This window comes from Phyllostomus hastatus, unplaced genomic scaffold (genome assembly GCF_019186645.2).
Source record: "Phyllostomus hastatus isolate PE091 unplaced genomic scaffold, TTU_PhHast_1.1 phas_scaffold_114, whole genome shotgun sequence".
NCBI classification, from domain to species: domain Eukaryota; kingdom Metazoa; phylum Chordata; class Mammalia; order Chiroptera; family Phyllostomidae; genus Phyllostomus; species Phyllostomus hastatus.
The window spans coordinates 9,177,311-9,197,679 of NW_025334006.1; the positions used below are offsets into that span (position 1 = coordinate 9,177,311).

General features: G+C 45.3%; 1 protein-coding gene across 1 annotated transcript in view; it reads right to left on the reverse strand.

The window, feature by feature from the left end:
* Positions 1 to 5,635: 5,635 nt before the first annotated feature.
* The window catches only part of KLHDC10 (kelch domain containing 10), a 51,990-nt gene continuing 37,256 nt past the window's right edge, over positions 5,636 to 20,369 (reverse strand). Inside the window, exons 3-10 of the mRNA XM_045855623.1 lie at positions 19,772 to 19,993; positions 18,231 to 18,385; positions 16,943 to 17,091; positions 12,768 to 12,852; positions 11,609 to 11,675; positions 10,849 to 10,896; positions 8,744 to 8,883; positions 5,636 to 7,917 (exon numbers count right to left, since the gene is read on the reverse strand). Of these exons, the coding sequence (XP_045711579.1) occupies positions 7,708 to 7,917; positions 8,744 to 8,883; positions 10,849 to 10,896; positions 11,609 to 11,675; positions 12,768 to 12,852; positions 16,943 to 17,091; positions 18,231 to 18,385; positions 19,772 to 19,993 (1,076 nt within the window). The 3' untranslated portion in view covers positions 5,636 to 7,707. The remainder of the gene's footprint in view (positions 7,918 to 8,743; positions 8,884 to 10,848; positions 10,897 to 11,608; positions 11,676 to 12,767; positions 12,853 to 16,942; positions 17,092 to 18,230; positions 18,386 to 19,771; positions 19,994 to 20,369) is intronic.

Below are 20,369 nucleotides of genomic sequence, written 5' to 3' on the forward strand. Positions count from 1 at the left end.
TGGAGAGAGTCTGGGCAGTGCAGGGGGAGCAAGGGGAAGATGCTGTCATCCTGAACAGTGGTCCGATCTTCTCCAGGGCGAGGCTCAGGGAGAAAAAGGCTCCCAGATGCCTGATGTATTCCTATTCGGTTGTCAGAGCAAGGGAGTGTGCTTCCTTATAGTGGAATGGGGAAGAGTTTGGAAAACACCCTTGGCAGTCACAGGGACAGCCACCTTAGCTCCAATAGCCAGATGGCTTTAGGTGAAAGGTTCAAGAAAGATGAACTGACCAATCTGTCCCCTCAAAGGTGACAGACTGGAAAGACAGCTGCTCTCTCTTCTTTTCACAGTTGCCTTTTGCAGTACTGCTCTAAAGCTCCCAGTGTGGTGTGAGGTCCTGAAATAGTAAGTGGCCAGAGCTCCCACCTGTCTCTGTCCTTCTCTGTAGCCCTGGTGTGGGCCTGGCTGGTGACCAAGCAGGGCCTGGCGTCTTCCTTCCGGTGGGAGCCGCTGAGGCCTTCCTGTGGGGCTGACCGCCACAGGGGAGCTCGGACGCACTCTGTGTCTGAGAATCTGGGAAACGTGTCTCACTTCTGCATGTGCAGCTTGGAGGCCAGACCCCAACACCTGTGTGGGATGGATGTGCTGGGTGGGCTTTGTGTGTCCCTCCGAAACCCTCGCCCCCTCGCCCCTTGCTATGTTTACGACATAAACAGCTTCTACTTAGGGATAATGTTCTTGCTTGATTTCATGAATGGACTGGACAATGGGGAACAGGCTCTGGATGGCAGGGTAAAGCCACACTTACTCCTTGAGAGACTGTGTATGTTTTATTTTCCCCACCACCGCCGTCCATTTATTTTTTGTTTGTTTCTCTCTTTTCTTGGGGGAGGGCACTGTATTTTTAAAAATTCCCTCCCTCCCTGTACTTTTTTTCTTTCTACTAGCTTCCAAGATTGGCTTTTAAATCAAAGATTCCCAGATACCAGCCAGGCTACAGCTGAATCAGTGAAGAAATTAAAAATACTATTACTCTAGCCCGACCTTTGAATCACCCATTTACAATCTTTTTGGAAAGGACCCAGATTTACAGTATCCTGAAGAAGAGCTAAATTGAAAGACCTGTGAAGGGTTCTGCTTTATCAAGGAAAGAGGGAAAAACAAACAAACAAACAAACAGCAGTCCCTGCCACAGCCCTTCCTACTTCCTCACCTGTCACTGCTGCCAGCTGCCTGGGCTGGTTTTTGGCTCCTACCTTTCCATCTGTGATGAATACGCTCTACGAGTTATTGCTTCAGTCTGAGACGTTCCACAGGCTACCTTCCTGCTGTGGAAGACGAGGGGTTAGCTCATTTACATCATTCTGCCTTCCCTGCCTCATCGTCGTCTTGTATTTAATTTCTTGATTGGTTCACTCTGTAATTTTGAGTAAATATTTTACCTTTATTTCTTGTTCTATCAACTATCGAGAACAATGATAGTCAATACCTAATAACGCTTACTGCACGCCAGCCAGCATTCTGAGTACTTGACACGTATCTACTCGTGGAAGCCACACAACGGTGTTAAGACACAGGTTACTATCACTGGCCCCGTTTTAGGGAAAAGAAAAGTGAGGCCTTTGGACTGTTCTTTCAGTGGTTTACCAAGAGGGAGAGGAGGTGGACGTGGGGGCCCAGTCTGCCATCTCTACAGAGTTCTAACAGACCGGGCAGCGTCCACTCTGGCCTTTGCTCTGGTTCCCCGCTGAGCAGTTAGTACGACAGTGACCAGGAAGATGGCAAGGTGTCTCAGTCACCTCGGCCAGCGCCAGGCAGTTACTCGGCTGTGGGCTGTGGATTCCCACCTGCCAGAAATCAGCTAAATCGGAATCAACAGAGGAGTTTGTTAAACTGTTCACCTACTGAAACAGAATCACTGGGACTTGGGCCCAGGACCCTGTATTTTTAGCAAGCATGCCTCACGGTGTGGAAGCCACTGGGTCACGGGTGGGCCCCGCAGCTGGTCTCGCTCCATCACACACTCAGGTTTCAGCGCTCTTCCTCAGAGCCTGCACTGCTGTGGCACTCACTAAGGAACGGCCGGCTTTTGTAGCAGACCTCCCACTGCAGCAGGATCAATGATCTTAATACCAAGATCAAGGTGAGGTGCTAACTGAGGTTCCATCTCAGCGCGGCTACTCACGCACGAGGCTCCCCCTTATGCTCCAAGCCTTTGGTCACAATCACAGAATGTTAGACCTGAAAGGATGCCTGCTCCGGACATGAGAGACTGGGGAAAGCGCTGCTGGGAGGAGGGATCCTATCAGAGGGTGAAGTGACACAAAGCAGAGGTTTTGCAGGGGGATGCATGTGAAAGACCAAAGCCAGAACTGGGAACTGCGGTGTTGTCCCCCCAAGGGCCCCTGCGAAGGGCTCAGCTCCTCCTGGAGCTTTTCTCTTGGATCACAAAGACAGTCGTGACTCTGTATAAAGGCTCACGTTTCCCCTTTCAGTTCCCTGTGGCTCCTCCAGCCCTTCAGAAAAGGGTCACGACGTCCATCCAGACTTGGCCAGCAGTGGACTGGGGACTGGATGGAATGAGGCAGTGAGAGGGAGTGTGACCTGTGTCCCACAGTCGCACAGCTGCTGTGTCCTGGAGGGAGCGGAGTTCTGCTGAGGGGACTGCTGTGTGTCCGGGAGTTCCAGATGACAAGCAGCGAGAAGGAGCCCACGGCGGGTGAGGGTGGCAAGTGGGTGATCCGCAGATATTACAGAGAAAGGTGGGCCCGGTGGGGTGACGAAGGGGGTGGCAGAGACAGGTGGGGCTGGTACTCAGGTCACACAGGTGAGCTCACATACACAGAAAGTACCATCAGACAATGAAGGCAGCCTTGAGCCAAATAGATTTGGATAAGATTTATTGATCAGATTGTTTTAGAAAACCAACAGCAAAACACTGACAAGGTACATAAATACAGATTGGACATTTTAGGGTAAATTCACTATATTTCCTACCTGCTTGTAGGAAACCAGGTAAGGTGGGAAAGCTGTCCTGATCATACAGCATGCACACCAAACTGCAAAAGGACTTCCACACTATTGAACAGGACTGTGGCAATAGCTTTATAGTAAGGCAAGCATCGTGTGTGGCCTAAGCATACCCTGTACGAGGAGCCGAGCCCAGGCTCCCCCTCAGAGACGGCGTGTAAGAGGGGTTTCCCCTTCTTGCCTAGGTTCTTCCAGAAAGTCCTCCTTGGCAGGTGCCTTGACAGGGAGATACCTGGCGCTGTCCCTGCTCAGACTCCGTACAAGGAAGTGGCTTTATAGGTCAGTGTGTTTCTGATGCCCCCTTTGTATTCTAAATGTGCGACTAGTACAACAGCAAAGACTACGCGCGGCGCGACTGCCTCTGACTCACCCTGTACACTAAGCAGAGCCTTTAAAAGAGACTTCTAAAAAGTGAAAAAAAAATTTAAAAATATGAAAATTATACTAAAAAGATGGCACCACTTTTGAAGCACAACTCAGAACTTCTTTTCATGACACCAGACAAGAGGAGTTGCTTTCCACCGAATCTAACGGCCTTAGAAGGGAAACACCACCGCTGGGCGTGGCCTGGTGGCGGCGCGCACGGAGGCCGTAGAACCCCATGAGACCTCCTGGGCCCCGCCAGCGCTCCCAGAGCCCCTCGGTGATTGGGGAACCAAACCGGTTTAAGCTAACGGGGACAGTTTTTGGAGCTTATGGTCACGACACCATAAACCCTCATCCATCCTGGAGCTCAATGCCAGACAAATGAAGAAAAGGAAAATGGCTTTTTGTGCTACATCAGAGTGCTGACAGGTAGGCAATCGGTAACCCGCACCACGTTCTACACATCTGTAAGACCACCAAGAGGCAAAGTGGTTTTACAGCATTGAGACAACATAGTCTTCGAGATAATTCAGCCTTTCCTACATGCCAAGCGATATGGCTGGAAAAGGTATTTCCAAGGGGAAAAGTAGGCTCCTGCAAGAACAGCGGGAAACGAGTATGTCAAGAGCCAAAGTAATGTGTTTGAACAATGGGCTTTCCTCTGCATCACACACTGCTTTTTCTTCCCACAGGTGCTAAGGGTTCTTTGGGGTTAGAGGACAGATAGCCTAGAACTCAGGGCAGGAAGCTATGCCAAAGCAGAGGAGTGAAGAGTAACATCCAAACTCAGGACTACCACCAGTGGGTCCTAATTCAGCATTCAACAGCTGTCGGCAGATTGACCAATTACAGCTGATTAGGCTGCTGATGTGTCTGCTGGTTTCTAACCCCTCCCATGATTCTTTTCCATTTCTAACTACTCATTAGCCCCACCCATTGAAAAGGAAGTGGTTATGGGAAAAGAATAGGAAGGGAAAACTATATATGAGTCACTGTTTGGTAGAAAAGTTGAAATTGATTATCTGTGGATTTCAATGAACTGTGCTTTACACTTGCTACACTGGATAACCAAAGATCGTTGTTAATATACCTTTTGCTTAGAAATGTGTTTATTATATTTTTAAATCTAGCTATGTAACAGGCATGAATAGTTTAGCGCAAAGTTTTACATCATGTCAGTGGAAAGGGTTTCAGTTTGGCCCCTGAAGAATAGTTAAAATCTCAATCTACTCTATACTGTTTTATAGATTTTTCCAGGATGTGGAAAACACTTTATTAAATTATGAAAGCATGATTTTCTTTACTTAAAGTATGACATTCACAGATAAATTATTATATACACAGGAGAACTGCTAGTATTAAATATTAGGTTTTAACTCTCCATTTAGGACACTCTCACAGATAGACTTCCTTGTTCCTGGGCAAAGAAACGCAGGCAGACATGCCCACATGAGAAAGCAGAGAAGACGGGGGAAGTCTCAGCGCTAACGAACCCGAGGGTGGGAGTAAGAGAACGCAGACTTGAACATCCAGCTTGGCCAAGAATTGGCTTAAGCCAGCCAACCACATCTCAAATTCTGGGTGCAGCCTGACTCTAACGTAATGAGCTGACTTCCCCAAGACAGAGACAAGAAAGTGCCTACCTGCTTTACAGTCACACCCCACATAGAATCTGTATATACCCACACGCGTTTCTCTATATTGCACTTAAGTTACAGGACTGCAGTAGATGGCTGGGAGCACCTCGGAGAGGCAGAGAAGCAGCAGGCATAAACTTCCTAAATCAAGTAACAGTGCCAGGAGTTCGGAATTAAAGTAACTTTAAAAGCTGATTATAGGGACACTACAATGCCTGGTGACCCCCAGACACCGATGGTTAGGTCGTCCCACACACGGTCACATTTGGCACCCAGGACATGTGCACAATGTGCGGTTCTACAGCACTCGGAGCCGGTCACACTCCGTCACTGTCACTAGTGTTGCGTTAAAAGAAGACACTTTAGACCAAAGATGTACACTTTTATGAAAATGTCACACACAAGGTCTTGGGTGTCAGGCCCCCAAAGTCTACCTCAAAGGAGTCAGCCCCTAGAAGGCTTTAAAAAGGATGCTGGCAAGTATGGATTGAACCGGACTGTCTTTCTAGCTCCATGGTGTAGGAGCAGCTAGGCACCCACTTATATCCCAAGAACCATGGAAGGAGAAAAGCACAGAGGATGAGCATTCTAGTCTTTGGTCCCTATGTAAATCCATGAAAAAAGCCTTTCATCACCCTAGACAGCATGACTTGTTTCATTCTGGCCGTATCTCCCCCGGTGCTCCAGAGACCAGGCTGGAGCCAGGCAGCAGAGCCTGGTTAGACCTCACGGGGCTGCTCAGACTGACTTGCTCTGGACAGAACTCCTCATCGGAACAAGCCCAGCAGCGGGTGGTGAGTTCGGTGCCAAACAGACTGGGTGTGGCAAGATGGGGGTAGGGCCTCTAGAGGAGTTCCTCCTCCTCCTGCCTCTCCTCCACAGCCCTCACTCCCCACGGAGGGACCCACATTCACAGATGAATGGTTAGTGCAAGACCTTGCCAGATGCAGGCTCCATGAACTCAACCCAACATGGATGGGATGTTATAACAAGGCCAAGTCAGGAGTTCAAGTCTAGAGGCCACACTTTTCTCTACCCCAGAACTGAACATTAGATGGGAACTTTTTAGCCATGACTCAAAGGTGATTTTAAATCCACACATGAGCTAAAGATATCCCTTCTGGGATGAAGGAAAAAGAAAAACTTTAAAAGCTAAGTGAAAAAGAGGCACTTAAAGGAAAAATGAGTCCCACATCTCCCATCTGAGTCTCCTGCTGTGAGGTTAGCAACGGGATGATCAGCACCGCGTGCCTTTAGCACCTGCCATGCACCTGAGGCCTGCCGCGTGCTCACCTCTCACTGACCTGCTGAACTACTCCCGCAGCCTGATGGCAAAGCGAGGGAAAATTTAGGTCATTTCTTCTTCAGAATTAAAAGTCAACACAAAACAAACCAGAGCTAGAATTTCAACTGAAAAGTGAATGATCCTTGATTCCATTCCTTCCTCATGCAAGTTTTTAAAATGATGCTTAGCTCTTTGGGAAGGATGACCTGTGTTTTTTCTCCTAAGACCTTTGATCCAATTTACTAGACAATTACAGCACCGTGCACATTAAAGCAGACAGAAAGGAAGCAATAAGCTACAAGAAAAATCAAGGGCCAACTGGCTTTCTAGAGATACACCCCACTGCCTACGAAAACGGCAGGTGCATGGCCCAGAGTTAGAGAAGAAACAAGCTCTAAAAGGAAACGGTCAGTGTGACGGTCAAAGCCCACAGCCCAGAGCGAAGCCCCTGCCCGGCTCTTCTCTGGCCTCTCACGGGCTCACATGTACATCACACAGCGTTTGTGCCGCATATTTTGGGTCTGCGATTCCCCATGAAGAAGTAAGAAGTCAAAGAGATACTTGAAACCATTAATAAGCATAGAATTTCAAAACCGCGCAAACAAAGAACTTTGGCCACCATAAGTTTCTTGATTTGAAACGAGCTTGGTGTCATAATTTCTAAGAGCAACAACAAACAGCACAACTACGACACACACATAAGTTTTTTGACAAAGCCATTGTCAACTCTAAGCATTGCTGGCACCATAAGGATGAGAAAAGATATCGCTAACCAAGAGCTGCTGAGCTGCTTAAATTTCCCCCAAAGTCAAAAAACGAGGTTTGGGTATCTCTGCAGCAAGATGTCAACCACTGCTACCATTAGAACCAGCTCCTCAGATGTATCTTGGAAAACAGTAAGTCAAACATCTAGCTTTCCATGCAGCCTGCGAGATTCTCAAGGTTAGCCTTCTTGTTCTAGCCCCCCCAAACATCTTGCTGCTGTTGCAAGATTTTAATTTTTTTAATTTTATCTTTGTTTTCATTGATGATGTTGCTGTAATTTATAGAGCCTGGCTGACATGGTCGTACGTTGAAAGTTCGTCTAAAAAATTCTTATCTTAATTCATAACATCATTAGGTATTTTCAGACTCTCCCTCAGCCCCATCAAGGAAGAGGGAGTACAGTGTGTGAGTGTGTGTATGAGTGTGTGCACTGGGGCGGGAGGGAGAGAACCAAAGAAAGGAGCACAAGGGAAAGTGAGATTCCATAAACTTAAAACCAATGTACAGAAAGGCATCTGATGTATTTTCTGAATAAGGCCTTGATCAGGGTAACCAATCCTCTTTGTAGCACATTCTACACTGCCCATAAATAAAGGAGTCTCTTTAAATTAACATTTCCAGTATCAATGAACAGTCCAGAAATCCTCATTTCAAGCGCTCGATGAGTCCCTGTGTGAGTCCGAGGTGCAGAAGCTGTGTTCGGGAGAGGCTGGCCAGGTTAGGGAAGGCTGCGAGCAGCCTCTCCCAGGCCAGTTCCAGCAGGCTGGGCACCACCAGCCAGATCTTAAACAGGGAGCCTGTCCGTTTGTTCTCGTGGATGTTCACCACTCCTCCGTGGATGTACATGCAGCCAGCCTGCGAGCAAACGGCAGTCAGAGAGGACAGGTTCACATGGAGAGAAACAGACACTAAGGCTGGAGATTCAAGCAACGTCAGTCATCGTAGGCTGAACTGAGGTGAAATGAAACAAAATATTTCTCACTGATCCCAACATAGTTCAGGGATAAAGGTCGGTTTAAATAATGAATGAGCTCGTAAGGGAAAAACTATAGATTTTTTTTTTACTTCAACAAACATTAAAGTATACATTGTACTCCACATAGGGAATACAGAAATGAAAATGAAGGTCTCTGCATTCAAAAAACTAGCAGAACCTCCAATAACATGGCATCTCGGGGTGAACCTACTCTGCCCTCCCGGGAAACCCTTCTGCCCCCACTGACAGCCTGGACGCCACACGCAGCATCTCCCTCACATTTGTGCCGCTCTCTTAAATTTGTAGATGCTGGGTTTTCTCCCTGTTTCAGAAGAAGAGCTAGCTCTGGAAGAACGTTTTAAAAACACATTTTTTAAAAAAGATTTAATGTATTTACTCTTAGAAAGAGGGGAAGGGAGTGAGAAAGAGAGGGAGAGAAACATGTATCTAGCTTATCTATCGGTTGTGTTTCACACACCCCCAACTAGAGACCCAACCTGCAACCCAGGCCTGTGCCCTCACTGAGAATCGAACCAGTGACCTTTCGATTTGCAGGCTGTCACTGAGCCACATCAGCCTGGGCTAAAAACACATTCTTAATCCAAGGTTTGCTAATATCAGAATTTCTTTTTCTTGCTAATATCCATAAAAAGATGTCCCTAGCATCTGCACCTGCATGGGGAAGATAGGAAAATAAAAGCTCACCGGAGTAACAGCTGCGCAGTGAAAATAAACGGGTTCTGGCATGGTAGCTGGGAGCTTCACCCATTGAAAAGTCTGCAGATTCAATTTCCAGATATCCCCCAGGATCACTTCTCCATTGTAGCCCCCACAAATAAACACATCTATCAAAAAAAGAGAAAGCCAAGATCACACAAAGAAAATGAGCCACAGCTACTGCGTGTTCTGTAACTGGAGCACGTGGCTGGTTGGCCTGGGCCCAGTTCAGCCGAGTCCCCAGGCCGCAGAGGACGTCAGCTGGGCAGGCCTCTCCTGCGGCCACCTGGTCCCTCGGCAGAGTTCGCACATGATGCTGGGATCTGTGCTAGGACTAAGGGTGCAGACCTCTAAGGAGGGTGCGTGTCTGGCTCCACGTCTAGGTGCCAGGCATAGAAAGGGAGTGAGCAAGGAGATCGGGGAAAAGACACGAGCAGGAGTGCACGTGCGCCACAGGGGGAGAGGGCAGGCGGCGACGGCTGCTCGCACCGCGCAGGACTTAAGGTCGGCAATGGCCAGATCCTCCCATTTTTTCAAGAGAACCTGGAAATCTGGATTTCTTTAAAAGTGAAATATTTCGATGTTTAAGAGTTATCTATTAACTCAAAAAATTTTAATACACATGTGAGCCAAATAAAACACATCTGCAGACCACCAGCGTGTGAACTCTCCCTTCCAGTGACGCCCCGGAAAGGATCGACACGGGTCTGTCCAAGGAGACGGACGTGCCCCACACGGACGGACGTGTGACCTGAGGAGAGGCGTGTGGGGAACGCCCAGCGTGGGGCCCAGGAGGCCTTCCCAGCTTTCTGCAGCCCAAGGAGGACAGTCTGGAGCCTGTTTGATATAAGTGGTTATTTACACCAGAAAAAAGACCTTCCCAAAATCAGAGTTTTTTCTTGTTTTGCTTTCGTCAATTCAGTTAGTTATAACTAATTAGCCAACCTGTAACGAAGGGTATGTGTACCTTCAAACTAAATGCCCAGAACTAAAGCTGAATTCTGTTTGTGTGGTGCCTGGTCTCAAAGAATCAAGTGAATAGATGTCTTAATTCAGGTCTAGATCAAGTTTAAGCCAATACTTAATTACACTATTAAATACACTGGAAACCTTTTTGGCTAGGATTCAAGAAAAGCACAGCTCCATTCTTCGAGAGGCAAAGCTGAACCACGCCACCACCGATAAATCTTATCCAGAGGCAGGAGCGCGACACAAAGGACCTCTGTGCTGGAGACGGCAGCACGCGCCTAGCACGGTCCAGCCTGGGCTGCTGAAAGGACACGGGCATCAAACTCGGTTACACACAGCTTCCTCCCAGAAAAAAATTTTAGGTGCTACATCAAATGATAAAATAAGCTGTAAATTAAAAGACAGAAAGGTTATCCAAAGAGGAGTCATTTATCACACTTAGATAAAGCAGCTGCAGCTGCCTTCTGAAGCCAGACAATGCCTTTGTTGTAGTACGGCCAAAGAATGAGCTAAGAATTCTATTTAGCATCAGACAGAGAACAGAACAAACTTTATGAAATAACATTCTGAAGATGTTATTACAATTTTTTAAAAAGGTTTTATTTATTTATTTATTTTTAGAGAAAGGGAGGAAGAGAAAGAAAGAAACATCAATGTATGGCTGCCTCTCCCACGCCCCCAACCAGGGACCTGATCCAAAACCCAGCCATGTGCCCTGACAGGGAATCGAACCAGCAACCCCTTGGTTCACAGGCCAGCGGTCAGTCCACTGAGCCACACCAGCCAGGGCTGAAGATGTTATTACAATTTTAATACAACATTCACCGAGGCCTCTACTGCTTGTCAAGATTATTCGTATTCCCCACCACAGCCACCAACATCGGCTGCAGTGGAGTGCTGAAAATCAGGTGGTGTAATAAAAGCTTACTTACCATCAATTTTCAACTTCTCTGATAACTGAAGGAACCCAAACATACTAGTTTACTTAATAAAAATTGCTGAGAGAGGCATAGTTTTATGGATTTCCCTTTAAGTTGAAACTACAAGAAATATATTCTTCCCAAATGATAGCCTCTTTTAAGGAGCTATCATTAAGGAATAAGACATTATTTGGAACTTCTTACCATTTTTTATTTGAACACAACTGTGACATCTCCGGGCTGCAGGAAAACCTGCCAACACATAAACACAGGAATTCCTTATTCACAGAAAGACTGGGAATGAGCACTCACCTAAAACAAGCCCTTTGCTGCACTCAGTAGACAGTGGCTGGCCCTTCCATTCCCTCCGAATTCCACACTGACATAAAGCCATCGATCGGAAGTCTCGCAGCGGTACAATGTCAAGGTGCCAGGGAAACCGAGTGGGGTGGCAGGGTCAGGGGTTAGAAGTGGCTTTCCCAAGCCCTTTTATCCACAGACAGGAGGATCTTGATTTAAGTACCTATTTCTTATCCCACCCACACTTCCCAACTTCCACAGAATTCTGCAATCCTCTGCCAGAGGAGAGGAGGGTGGGGACAATGGTGGAAAGCAGGGGAAGGGACTAGTCAGAAAACATGGATGAGTGACCGGTGGACATGGACAACGGTGTGGGGACTGACTGTGGGAGCGGGGGGTGGGCTGGGTGGAAGAGGGCAAAGGGGGGAAATTTGGGACAACTGTTACAGAATAACAATTAAAAAATTAAAAAATTTAAAAAAATGTAAAAGTCTCTGCTCGATTGCTGAAGAAAAGGAATAACTCGGCTAAGGAATATAAGTGATTTCTAATACTAGTTCAATAGATATTTTACTTGTCATTAACTCAATAAAATTAATTTCCCCTTCCAAAACATCTTAAAACACATTTGTTAAAGATAGAAGAATAAGTATTATACATTTACCTATTTTTTCATGGGGTTTTGTTGCAATTTCCTCCCACGCATTTGTTTCAAGGTTGTATGCATGGATCTTGGCAAGAAAAAAAAAAGACACACAAACAATTTTAGCTAGACCAAAAACTAAACTTTTAACAGCCAGTGCAAACATATTTCTTGGTTGAAAAGTCTCCTTTGCCTTTATTTTTATCTGCTCTTTGCTAATTCTAATATAAGCTAAAACATTAAATGAAACAAGTAAAAATTAAGCATGGATATGATCTCAATATTTTAAAATCATTAAAAAATGAAGTGAAATAGTGGAATTCTGAAGTTTTCACATTTTCTACAATGAATTTTATCATCTTTAAATTGACTTTAGAGAAAGGGAGGGAAGGAGGAAGCAGAGAGGGAAGAGGAGGGGCGAGAGAGGCAGAGAGAGAGACACCGACTCGCCGTTTCACTCATTTATGCGTTCACTGGTTGGCTCTTGTGTGTGCCCTGATGGGGATCACACCTGCAGCCCTGGGCGTCAGACGACACTCTAACCAACTGAGCTACCTGGCCAGGGCCAAATGCATCATTTTTATAACAGAAAACAAAAGCAAGTGTTGGTAAGAAAACACGGGAAATACAGTTTGGACCAAACTCAAAAAAGACCATTAAGGTTCCAAAGCAGACCAGGAGCTCGCTCTCTCTGCGGCCTACTCTAGTTTCCCCCGGGACATGTGCGTTCACAAATGCCACAGGGATGGATGAATAAAAGCCCTTCAGAGCTCAGCTTTCTAAAGTTAGTGACACATAGCCCTAAAAATACCTGTTCTTTTAGATACAGGGCATTGACAATGAGAGGGATGTGACATTCTGAGAATCCTGGTTCCAACTCTAATTAGTTGCTCCATTCAAGCTACTACATCTTCCTTCTAGTCACTTTCCTCATCCAGCATAAGGGGATAATTTTCATGAAGCACATTCAGTGTGTGATAAGGCAGCTGTCAACTGGAGAGCACATCAGGGGCACAGAGTTCAGCCTCACATGACAAAGAGCATGGAACATAAAATAGATGCTGATGAAGAATCTTTTCAAAAATTAAAATATCTACAGTGACAGAATTATCTTGCTTATTGAGCATAGCACATGCCTCCCTCTATACTTCTCTCTCTCTCTTTTTCTTTTTAATAATACCTTGTTTAAGGAGTAAGCTGTCCAGGAAGTACCACCTCCCAAGATGTAAATTCTCTGCCCATCATGTGCAATTTCATGTCTGTATCTGAAATACACAATGAAATGTTTATAATTAAGTGAAAAATGATCTACCTAAGATTTAGCCATAAAGGTTTTTACTGGATCACTATTTATAATAATAAATTATTAGACATAACCTAAGTGTTTAATAACAGTGAATTGGTTAAATTATAAAATATAAATAATATAGATTAGTATATAAACAGTAAGAATGTCAGCATACAAAATGATTAATATATTGAGAAGTTGTTTTAATGGTATATAAGAGCAGACAGGTGATAATTCCATTAAAATTTTATAGATAAGTAAATATGCAAAGAAAATTATTATAAGGTTATATAAAAAATGTTAACCCTGGTTATCTGAGTTTAGGTTTTGTTTTTTATTTCTTCATTTTGTTTATTTGTATTTTCTAGATTTTCTATAATCTTTCTGTGATAACTTTGCATAGGAGGGAAGCTATTATAGAGATTTGAAATGTGATTTGCCTACATTTAATTAGAAACCCTAGACTTTGGGCTTTTAAACAAAAATATTTATTTAACAGATACAAAGATACCAGAAAAAATATGCTACGTACAACTATGGATGTAATGTGGAATGCCTACTAGAACTTTCATGCAAGCAGTCTAGCTACAAGCTGAAACAATGTATTCGTCCATATATGATTCAAAGAAGGCAACCATGTTAAAAGGCTTTGAAGGCTTCCAGTCAGGACGGCATCATAGGCAGACACGGCATGACTCCTCTCACAACCACGTCAGAATTTTTACAACTAAAATATAGAACTCAGAACCATCAGAAATCAAGTTGAATGTAAGTCTGACAATTTTGGAATTAAAGAAACCATATCCATCCAGACTGGTAGGAGGGGCACGGACGCTGAACAGACTGGTCCCACATACACGTGTAGTAGATAAAAATTCAGGAGAGATATGTTAGGAATGAGGAGTCCCAGCCCCACACCAGACCCCCAGCCCAGGGTTCCAATGCCAGGAAAATAAGTCCCCACAATTTCTGGCTACAAAAACCAGTGGGGATTGAGTCAGTGGAAGAAACTTCTGAAGCCCCAGGCAGCTCCTCTTAAAGAACCCACACACAGACTCACCTACTCAGACTCACTCCCTCTGAGCTCCAACAGCATGCTAGCAGCTTGAAAGGCACCAGTGGCATACAGGGAGGAACTGAAATATCTGTCATCAAGGTGAGCTGAGGCCATTGCCCCTTTTCTAAACCCTCTCCCCACAGAGCTGGCAAGCTGGTGCCACATCTGAGACTCCATCAAGCTGCCAAACACTGTTTTCCCCACCCTGGAGATCCCCTGACACCCCACCCCACCCAGCTTACAGGCCCACCCAAGCTGCTTTTCCATGTGAATGGCTGGTCTTGGCCCACAGCTTCACAACTTCCTATATCCTCTAAAACAAGCAACAACCAGTCTCAGTGAGCCCCAGGTTGGGCACTAGGAGCAGCCAGCCAGATTCACAGCTTAGCTTCACCTGGGAATCTCCAAGCCCAGCACAAATAGCAGCCATCTCAGATTGCTTTACAGCTCAGGCAGGGTGGCCCAGGGCAAAACACAGGTGGGGGCTGACCTTGGCCTACACCACTAGGGAAACCCCAGGGCCACCACCCTGTCTTTGCATAGCTGATCTTCCACAGAGAGCAGAGGTTGGTAGTCAGTGATCACAGCCAGTCCTTGCAGCTGACTGGCCTGGGTAAATCTCTCCCATTGATCTGCCAACAGCACCTAAGGCTCGACTACAAGAGGAGTCTGTACTCAGCCCCCACAAAGGGCACACCTCATGCACCCAGCTTGGGTGAAAGCGGAGGCTGTGACACTGGACCCTACAGGGCACTCACTATATTATATTAGGCCACACTACCAAGACATGGAATCAAAGCAACCCTACCTAATCCATAGAAACAAACACAGGGAGGCTCCCAAAATGAGGAGACAAAGAAACATGGTCCAAATGAAAGAACAGATCCAAACTCCAGAAAAAGAGCTAAACAAAATGGAGATAAGCAATCTATGAGACGCAGAGTTCAAAACAGTGGTTATAAGGATGTTCAAGGAACTTAGTGAGGACCTCAGCAGCATAAAAAAGATCTATTCAGAAATGAAGGATACACTAGTTGAATTAAAGAACAATTTACAGGGAAATAACAGTAGAGTGGATGAAGCCCAAAATCGAATCAATGATTTGAAACACAAGGAAGAAAAAAACAACCTATCAAAACTACAAGAAGAAAAAAGAATCCAAAAACTAAGGACAGTGTAAGCAGCCTCCAGGACAACTTCAAGCATTCCAACTTTTGCATCATAGGGGTGCCAGAAGGAGAAGAGAAAGAGCAAGAAATTGGAAACCTATTTGATTAAATAATAAAAGAAAACATCCCTAATTTGGTGAAGGAAATAGACATGCAAGTCCAGGAAGCACAGAGTCCCAAATAAGATGGATGCAAAGAGGCCCACTCCAAGACACATTATAACTAAATTATCCACAATTAAAGATAACAAGAGAATCTTAAAAACAGCAAGAGAAAAAAAGTTAGTCACCTATAAAGTGCACCCATAAGACCTGTCAGCTGATTTCTCAAAAGACACTTTGCAGGTTAGAAGAGATTGGCAAGAAATATTCAAAGTCATGAAAAGCAGGGACCTACAGTCAAGATTGCTCTAACCAGTAACGCTATCATTTAGAATAGAAAAGCAGATAAAGAGCTTCCCAGACAAAAAAAACTAAAGGAGTTCACTGTCACCAAACCATTATTATATGAAATGTTAAAGGGACTTATTTAAGAAAAAGAAGATGAAATCTATAAACAATAAAATGGCAATAAATACATATCTATCAACAATTACATCTAAAAAACAAACTAAGCAAACAAGAACGGAGCTAGAATCAGGGATGCAGAGGGCGTGTTGATAATCGCCAGATGGGAGAGCTTGGGGGAATGGGTGAAGAGGTAGGGGGATTAAGAAGTACAAACTGGTAGTTACAGAATATTCATGGGGATGTAAAGTATAGTGTAGGAAAGGGAGCAGCCAAAGAACCTACACGCATGACCCATGGACCTGAACAATGGTGTGGGGGTTGCCTGAGGGAGTATGGGTGCTGGATGGAGGGGGGCGAAGGGAAAAAATCCGGACAACTGTAATAGCATAATCAATAAATATAATTTTAAAAAATGCTTTGAAAACTTAATTTATTTCCTCCTTTTCCTGAAGGCCATGGTGCTAACAAAATAAATTATATCCAAATCATTCCAGTTATTAGTCCATCTCCCAAGGCCTCTCATGGTGACCTGCAATGGTCAGCCTTCTAACATCCTACAATGAGGATAATTCTTCCTTAGCACTGCATACCATTTTCTTGAAAGACAACAAAGAGATCTTGGATTAGTCTATCAGAAAGATTTAAAAAATTGTTTACTATCTTTGCCTTTAAACTAGAGGACAAAAGATCTCACCAAGTTTTCCAGTGAGTTGAATCCTAAGAGGCAACTGCTATTAGGAAAGAAAAGTGAAAAGGCTAGGACCTACCAGAAGGCAGCTAGAGAGAATCACGTGATGTTTGAGTGTTTTACAAAGCAACTAAAGTGAAAAACCCTCCAGCCACCAGCCTCCCCCGCCTGCCATCCCTCCCTCCTTCCCAGGCATCCACCCCCAGTCAGTTTTCACTGAGGACTACTGCAGGCACGGCACCAAGCCCTGCACTGGGGGTACAGCGGTGCGCAAATGAGCCGAAGACTCCTGGTATGCAAGCTAAGAAGGGAAATTAAAAAAATAACCAGAAAGTAATTGTTTTGCCTGTGATATGAAACTTATTTACAATTGCTGCTATTGGTTTCCTCTTCAAAGTGTTACTATCTTTCTAATGGAGAAAAACTGAAATATATGAGGACATAACGTGAAAAAAAATTATATAGTTTAGAGGGAAATATCAATCCTTGACCAGGAGACCCTGCTTTAATGCTAAATGGGGATCTAACAACCAGCGGCTATTTCAACCAGGGCAAAGGGTTTTTTCAAACCACATCACCAATATTCTGAAAAAAGTCAAATCTTAGGAAGAAAGAATACATATGCTTTAATCCCAGAACCTCACCTCTCTTCTGGCAGATCACAGGAGAGGTTGTTTGGTTTCAGCTGTGTCCACTCCCTGGTGTTCAGATCTAATTTGTGCAGGTCTGTGCTGTAAATGTACCCGGTTGTCCCTCCGAAGACATAGAGGGAGCCGTTGATGATAGCCATGGCCTGGGAAGTGAGGACAAGTGAGCAGGACCGACTCGTTAGCGCTTGACTAAAGAATATAAACTTATTAGATATCCCCAAATCAAGTTTTATGAAATTTTCTTGTATTTTTTAACCTTCAAAAATACCAGCCCTTTAAGGTAAAGGACTGCAGATTTTAGAGAATGCAGAGATTATGTTTAGACAGGTAAACCTGTGCTCAGCTGGAAAGCAAGTTCTACCTTGGCGAGGTGGTCTGCTAATCCGTAGGGCTTCTAGGCAACCAAAGAATTTGTAGATCATGGACATGAGCATTTCCATTGAAAGCTGCTTGTCTTTCTAAGCAGTATGAGGAAAAATGTGCCCAAGAAGAAGGAGGAGACATGAAAGGAAGCCACCAGAACCCCTTAGGTAAGATCTAGAGTTGGGAGTCAGTCCCCAAAACTTGGCGTTTTCCAGGAGACTCTCCTTCGCCGTAAGTCTGGCTGCTGCTACACTCACTCCTTAGGGGCTCCGTGCCTCCTGCGGTTGGCGGACAGTTCCCCGGCTGCCTCTCCGCAGTGAGCTCCACAGCGCTCCTTCAGTGCCCACGCCAGCCAGTTGGTGAGAAACCACAGATTGGCTGCTTTAAGTTTAGCCCATTATTCTCGAAGGGTCTCTGACATACGGTGAGCTGCACCCTGTCTTTTTGGATACAACCTTCCAAACCCAGGTCTGAAGTGCGGGAACCTAACTGGAAACTAATCTCCACATAACCTGTTTTAGCTCAGACCTTAGGCGCAGGGATCGCCTACTCTGCTCCTTGGGTCAGAAAGCGCTTCAGAGATCCTTCCACTCTAAAGACGCCAGAGCCCAGGCCGGGCGGAGCCCAGGCTCTTGCTGGAGGTGGGAGTGGAAGTGGGGTGCGGTCCTGCCATTTTAGAAACTTCCACACAAGTCTAGATCATAATCCTAAAGAGGATTAGAAATAAAGCAGGGTGGGGGGGGACAGAAGGCGGCAAGATACCAGATTTACAAATTAAAATTTCATATCAGAACTAAAAAATCAAATATTAACCACAGTAAACTTACTCTCCATTTTAAAATCCGGTAGTAATAAAAAGATTCTGGCATTGTTTGCCCCCAGAACACACGCCCCCGCCCGACCGGCCGCGGACCGGTACCTGTCCGTATATGCGGCTGGGCTTCTTCCCGCGGCAGCTGAGCAGGGCCCACCGCTTGTACTTCACGTTGCAGACGTGCACGTCGTTGCCGTTGCTCTCGCCGAAGGGGATGCCTGTGCCTCCGAACACTAGCAGGTTGTTTCCGTGCAGCACGACTGGGGGAGGAGAAGCACAAGCTCCGTTTATGCACTGGCTGCCCGAATGCATTCCCACGTAAACACAGGGTATCTGAGAAACTCGAAAACGTCTGCTTAACTGCTTTCAGAAGACAGCACAAACCACCAACATCCACCTGCTACAGAGTTCTGCAGAAGAAGGTCTGACGCCCTCGCATGCACAGTGTCAGGGAGCTCACCGTGGTGTGTGACAAGCACTCAGCACACGTTTGCGGAACTCACGAAACACTCTGTGTAGCAACACTGAGTGACGAGCTAGAGCGCACCCCCACAGTTCGAGACAGTCCAGTGTGCAGCAAAGCAGAGGAAAACGAAGTGTCATCTTCGCCTCAATGAAGACCCAGTGGGACTCAGGACCAAGGGGCAAGAGAATCACTCTTTCTGCCAGGCGGACGATCTCTACATTTTAAATGATGGCTTCGGTTGTCTACATCTTCCCCCAGGTAAAAAGAAACACCAACACCCTGCTGGAGACTTCGGTGTTCTTCTTCTGGTCCTGCCACCACGTGCACACGCACACACGTGGCCACACATGTCTTCTTGCCTTCTCTAATGGTGAATACTCTCAAACTAGTGCTCCTGTATTATTCCCATGGCATTTTTTTACCCAGCCTTCAATTGATACAGTGTACAAGTGGACAGCACGGGCTCTGGAGCCAGAGAGAGCTAGGTGTAAATTCCCGTGTGACCCCAGGAGAGTTATCAAATCTCTCTAAACTAATCTCCACAGTAACCCTGTGAGATAGGAGTTATTATTATTGTCCCCATTTTTATAGACAATGAAACAGAAGTGGTGAGTGGTTTAATCTATTTGTTGAAGGTTTCCTCAAAGGAACCCTGCCACACTGGGATTCAGCCCCAGGCAGTTTGGCTCCTGAGCCTGCACTCTTAGCCACTGCCCACGGGGTGTCTCTGAAGCCTCGGTTTCTGCATCTGTGCCATGGCCACAGCGCCAGCAGCTGCCCTGCAGGAATGCTGAGAATTAAACTGGTACCACGTGTGAAGTACTTCACTCAGTAACTATTATCATCAGAACCCCAGTTTCTAACCCTCTGCACTTTGCCGAGCATATATATGATAGTTCATGTTGAACCTTCTGAGATACCATTAATCCCATTTTACAGCTAAGGAACTTGAAGCTAAAAATCATCTAACGATATACAGCAAATTCAAATTTAGGACGGTGTGACTCTCAAGCGATTTTGAATCACCATGCTGCATTATTGCCAGAGTAGAAAGTCTATCTCCACTAACAGGGTTGATCATGTTGGTGTTATTATAAACTATTAACAAAGAACATGTGACACTGAACTGGACCTCTCAGACATTTCAAAAAGTCAAAAGTTCAGAAGTGCCTGCACTCACGTGACATGGATGCCAGTTCCCGGGGCATGTACCCATCTGTGCCCATCTGGTGCCATACTCCTGTAGCAAAATGGTACCGCCAGAGCTCCCTGAAGAGCGGATAGTCTTCGTTGTCGGGCCCTCCTGACTCATCATAATCTGGGTTATAACCTCCGAACACGTACAGATTGGTGTTATCTGCCACACAGCGGTGTCCACTTCGTGCTGGTGGCGGTCTGTGGCCTAGGAGAGAAGAGCACAGTTTCCCACAGCTGGCCCAGCAGACTGAAAGCACAAACAAAATTCGGTAACAATCTTTTTAGCTTTAAAAAGGGGATTAGGGAAGATTTATAACATGGATGTATTATTTATTTGCTTAGGTTATTTTATACATTCACGCACACTACTTAAGATTTTAAGGAGCTGGTCTCCATTTCTATTTCATATGACTACTTTCAGATTTTGACAACTGTAAAAAGATTTTTCCCAAGGGAGGCAAAATAGCATTATCAACTCAGGAAAATGGCTGATAACTTAGAATTTTCAAGAAAAGAAGGAGAAGGGGTTTAATAATCCAAAAGCTAAAAGAACAAATTTTCTTGTTTCCTTAGAGGAGGAA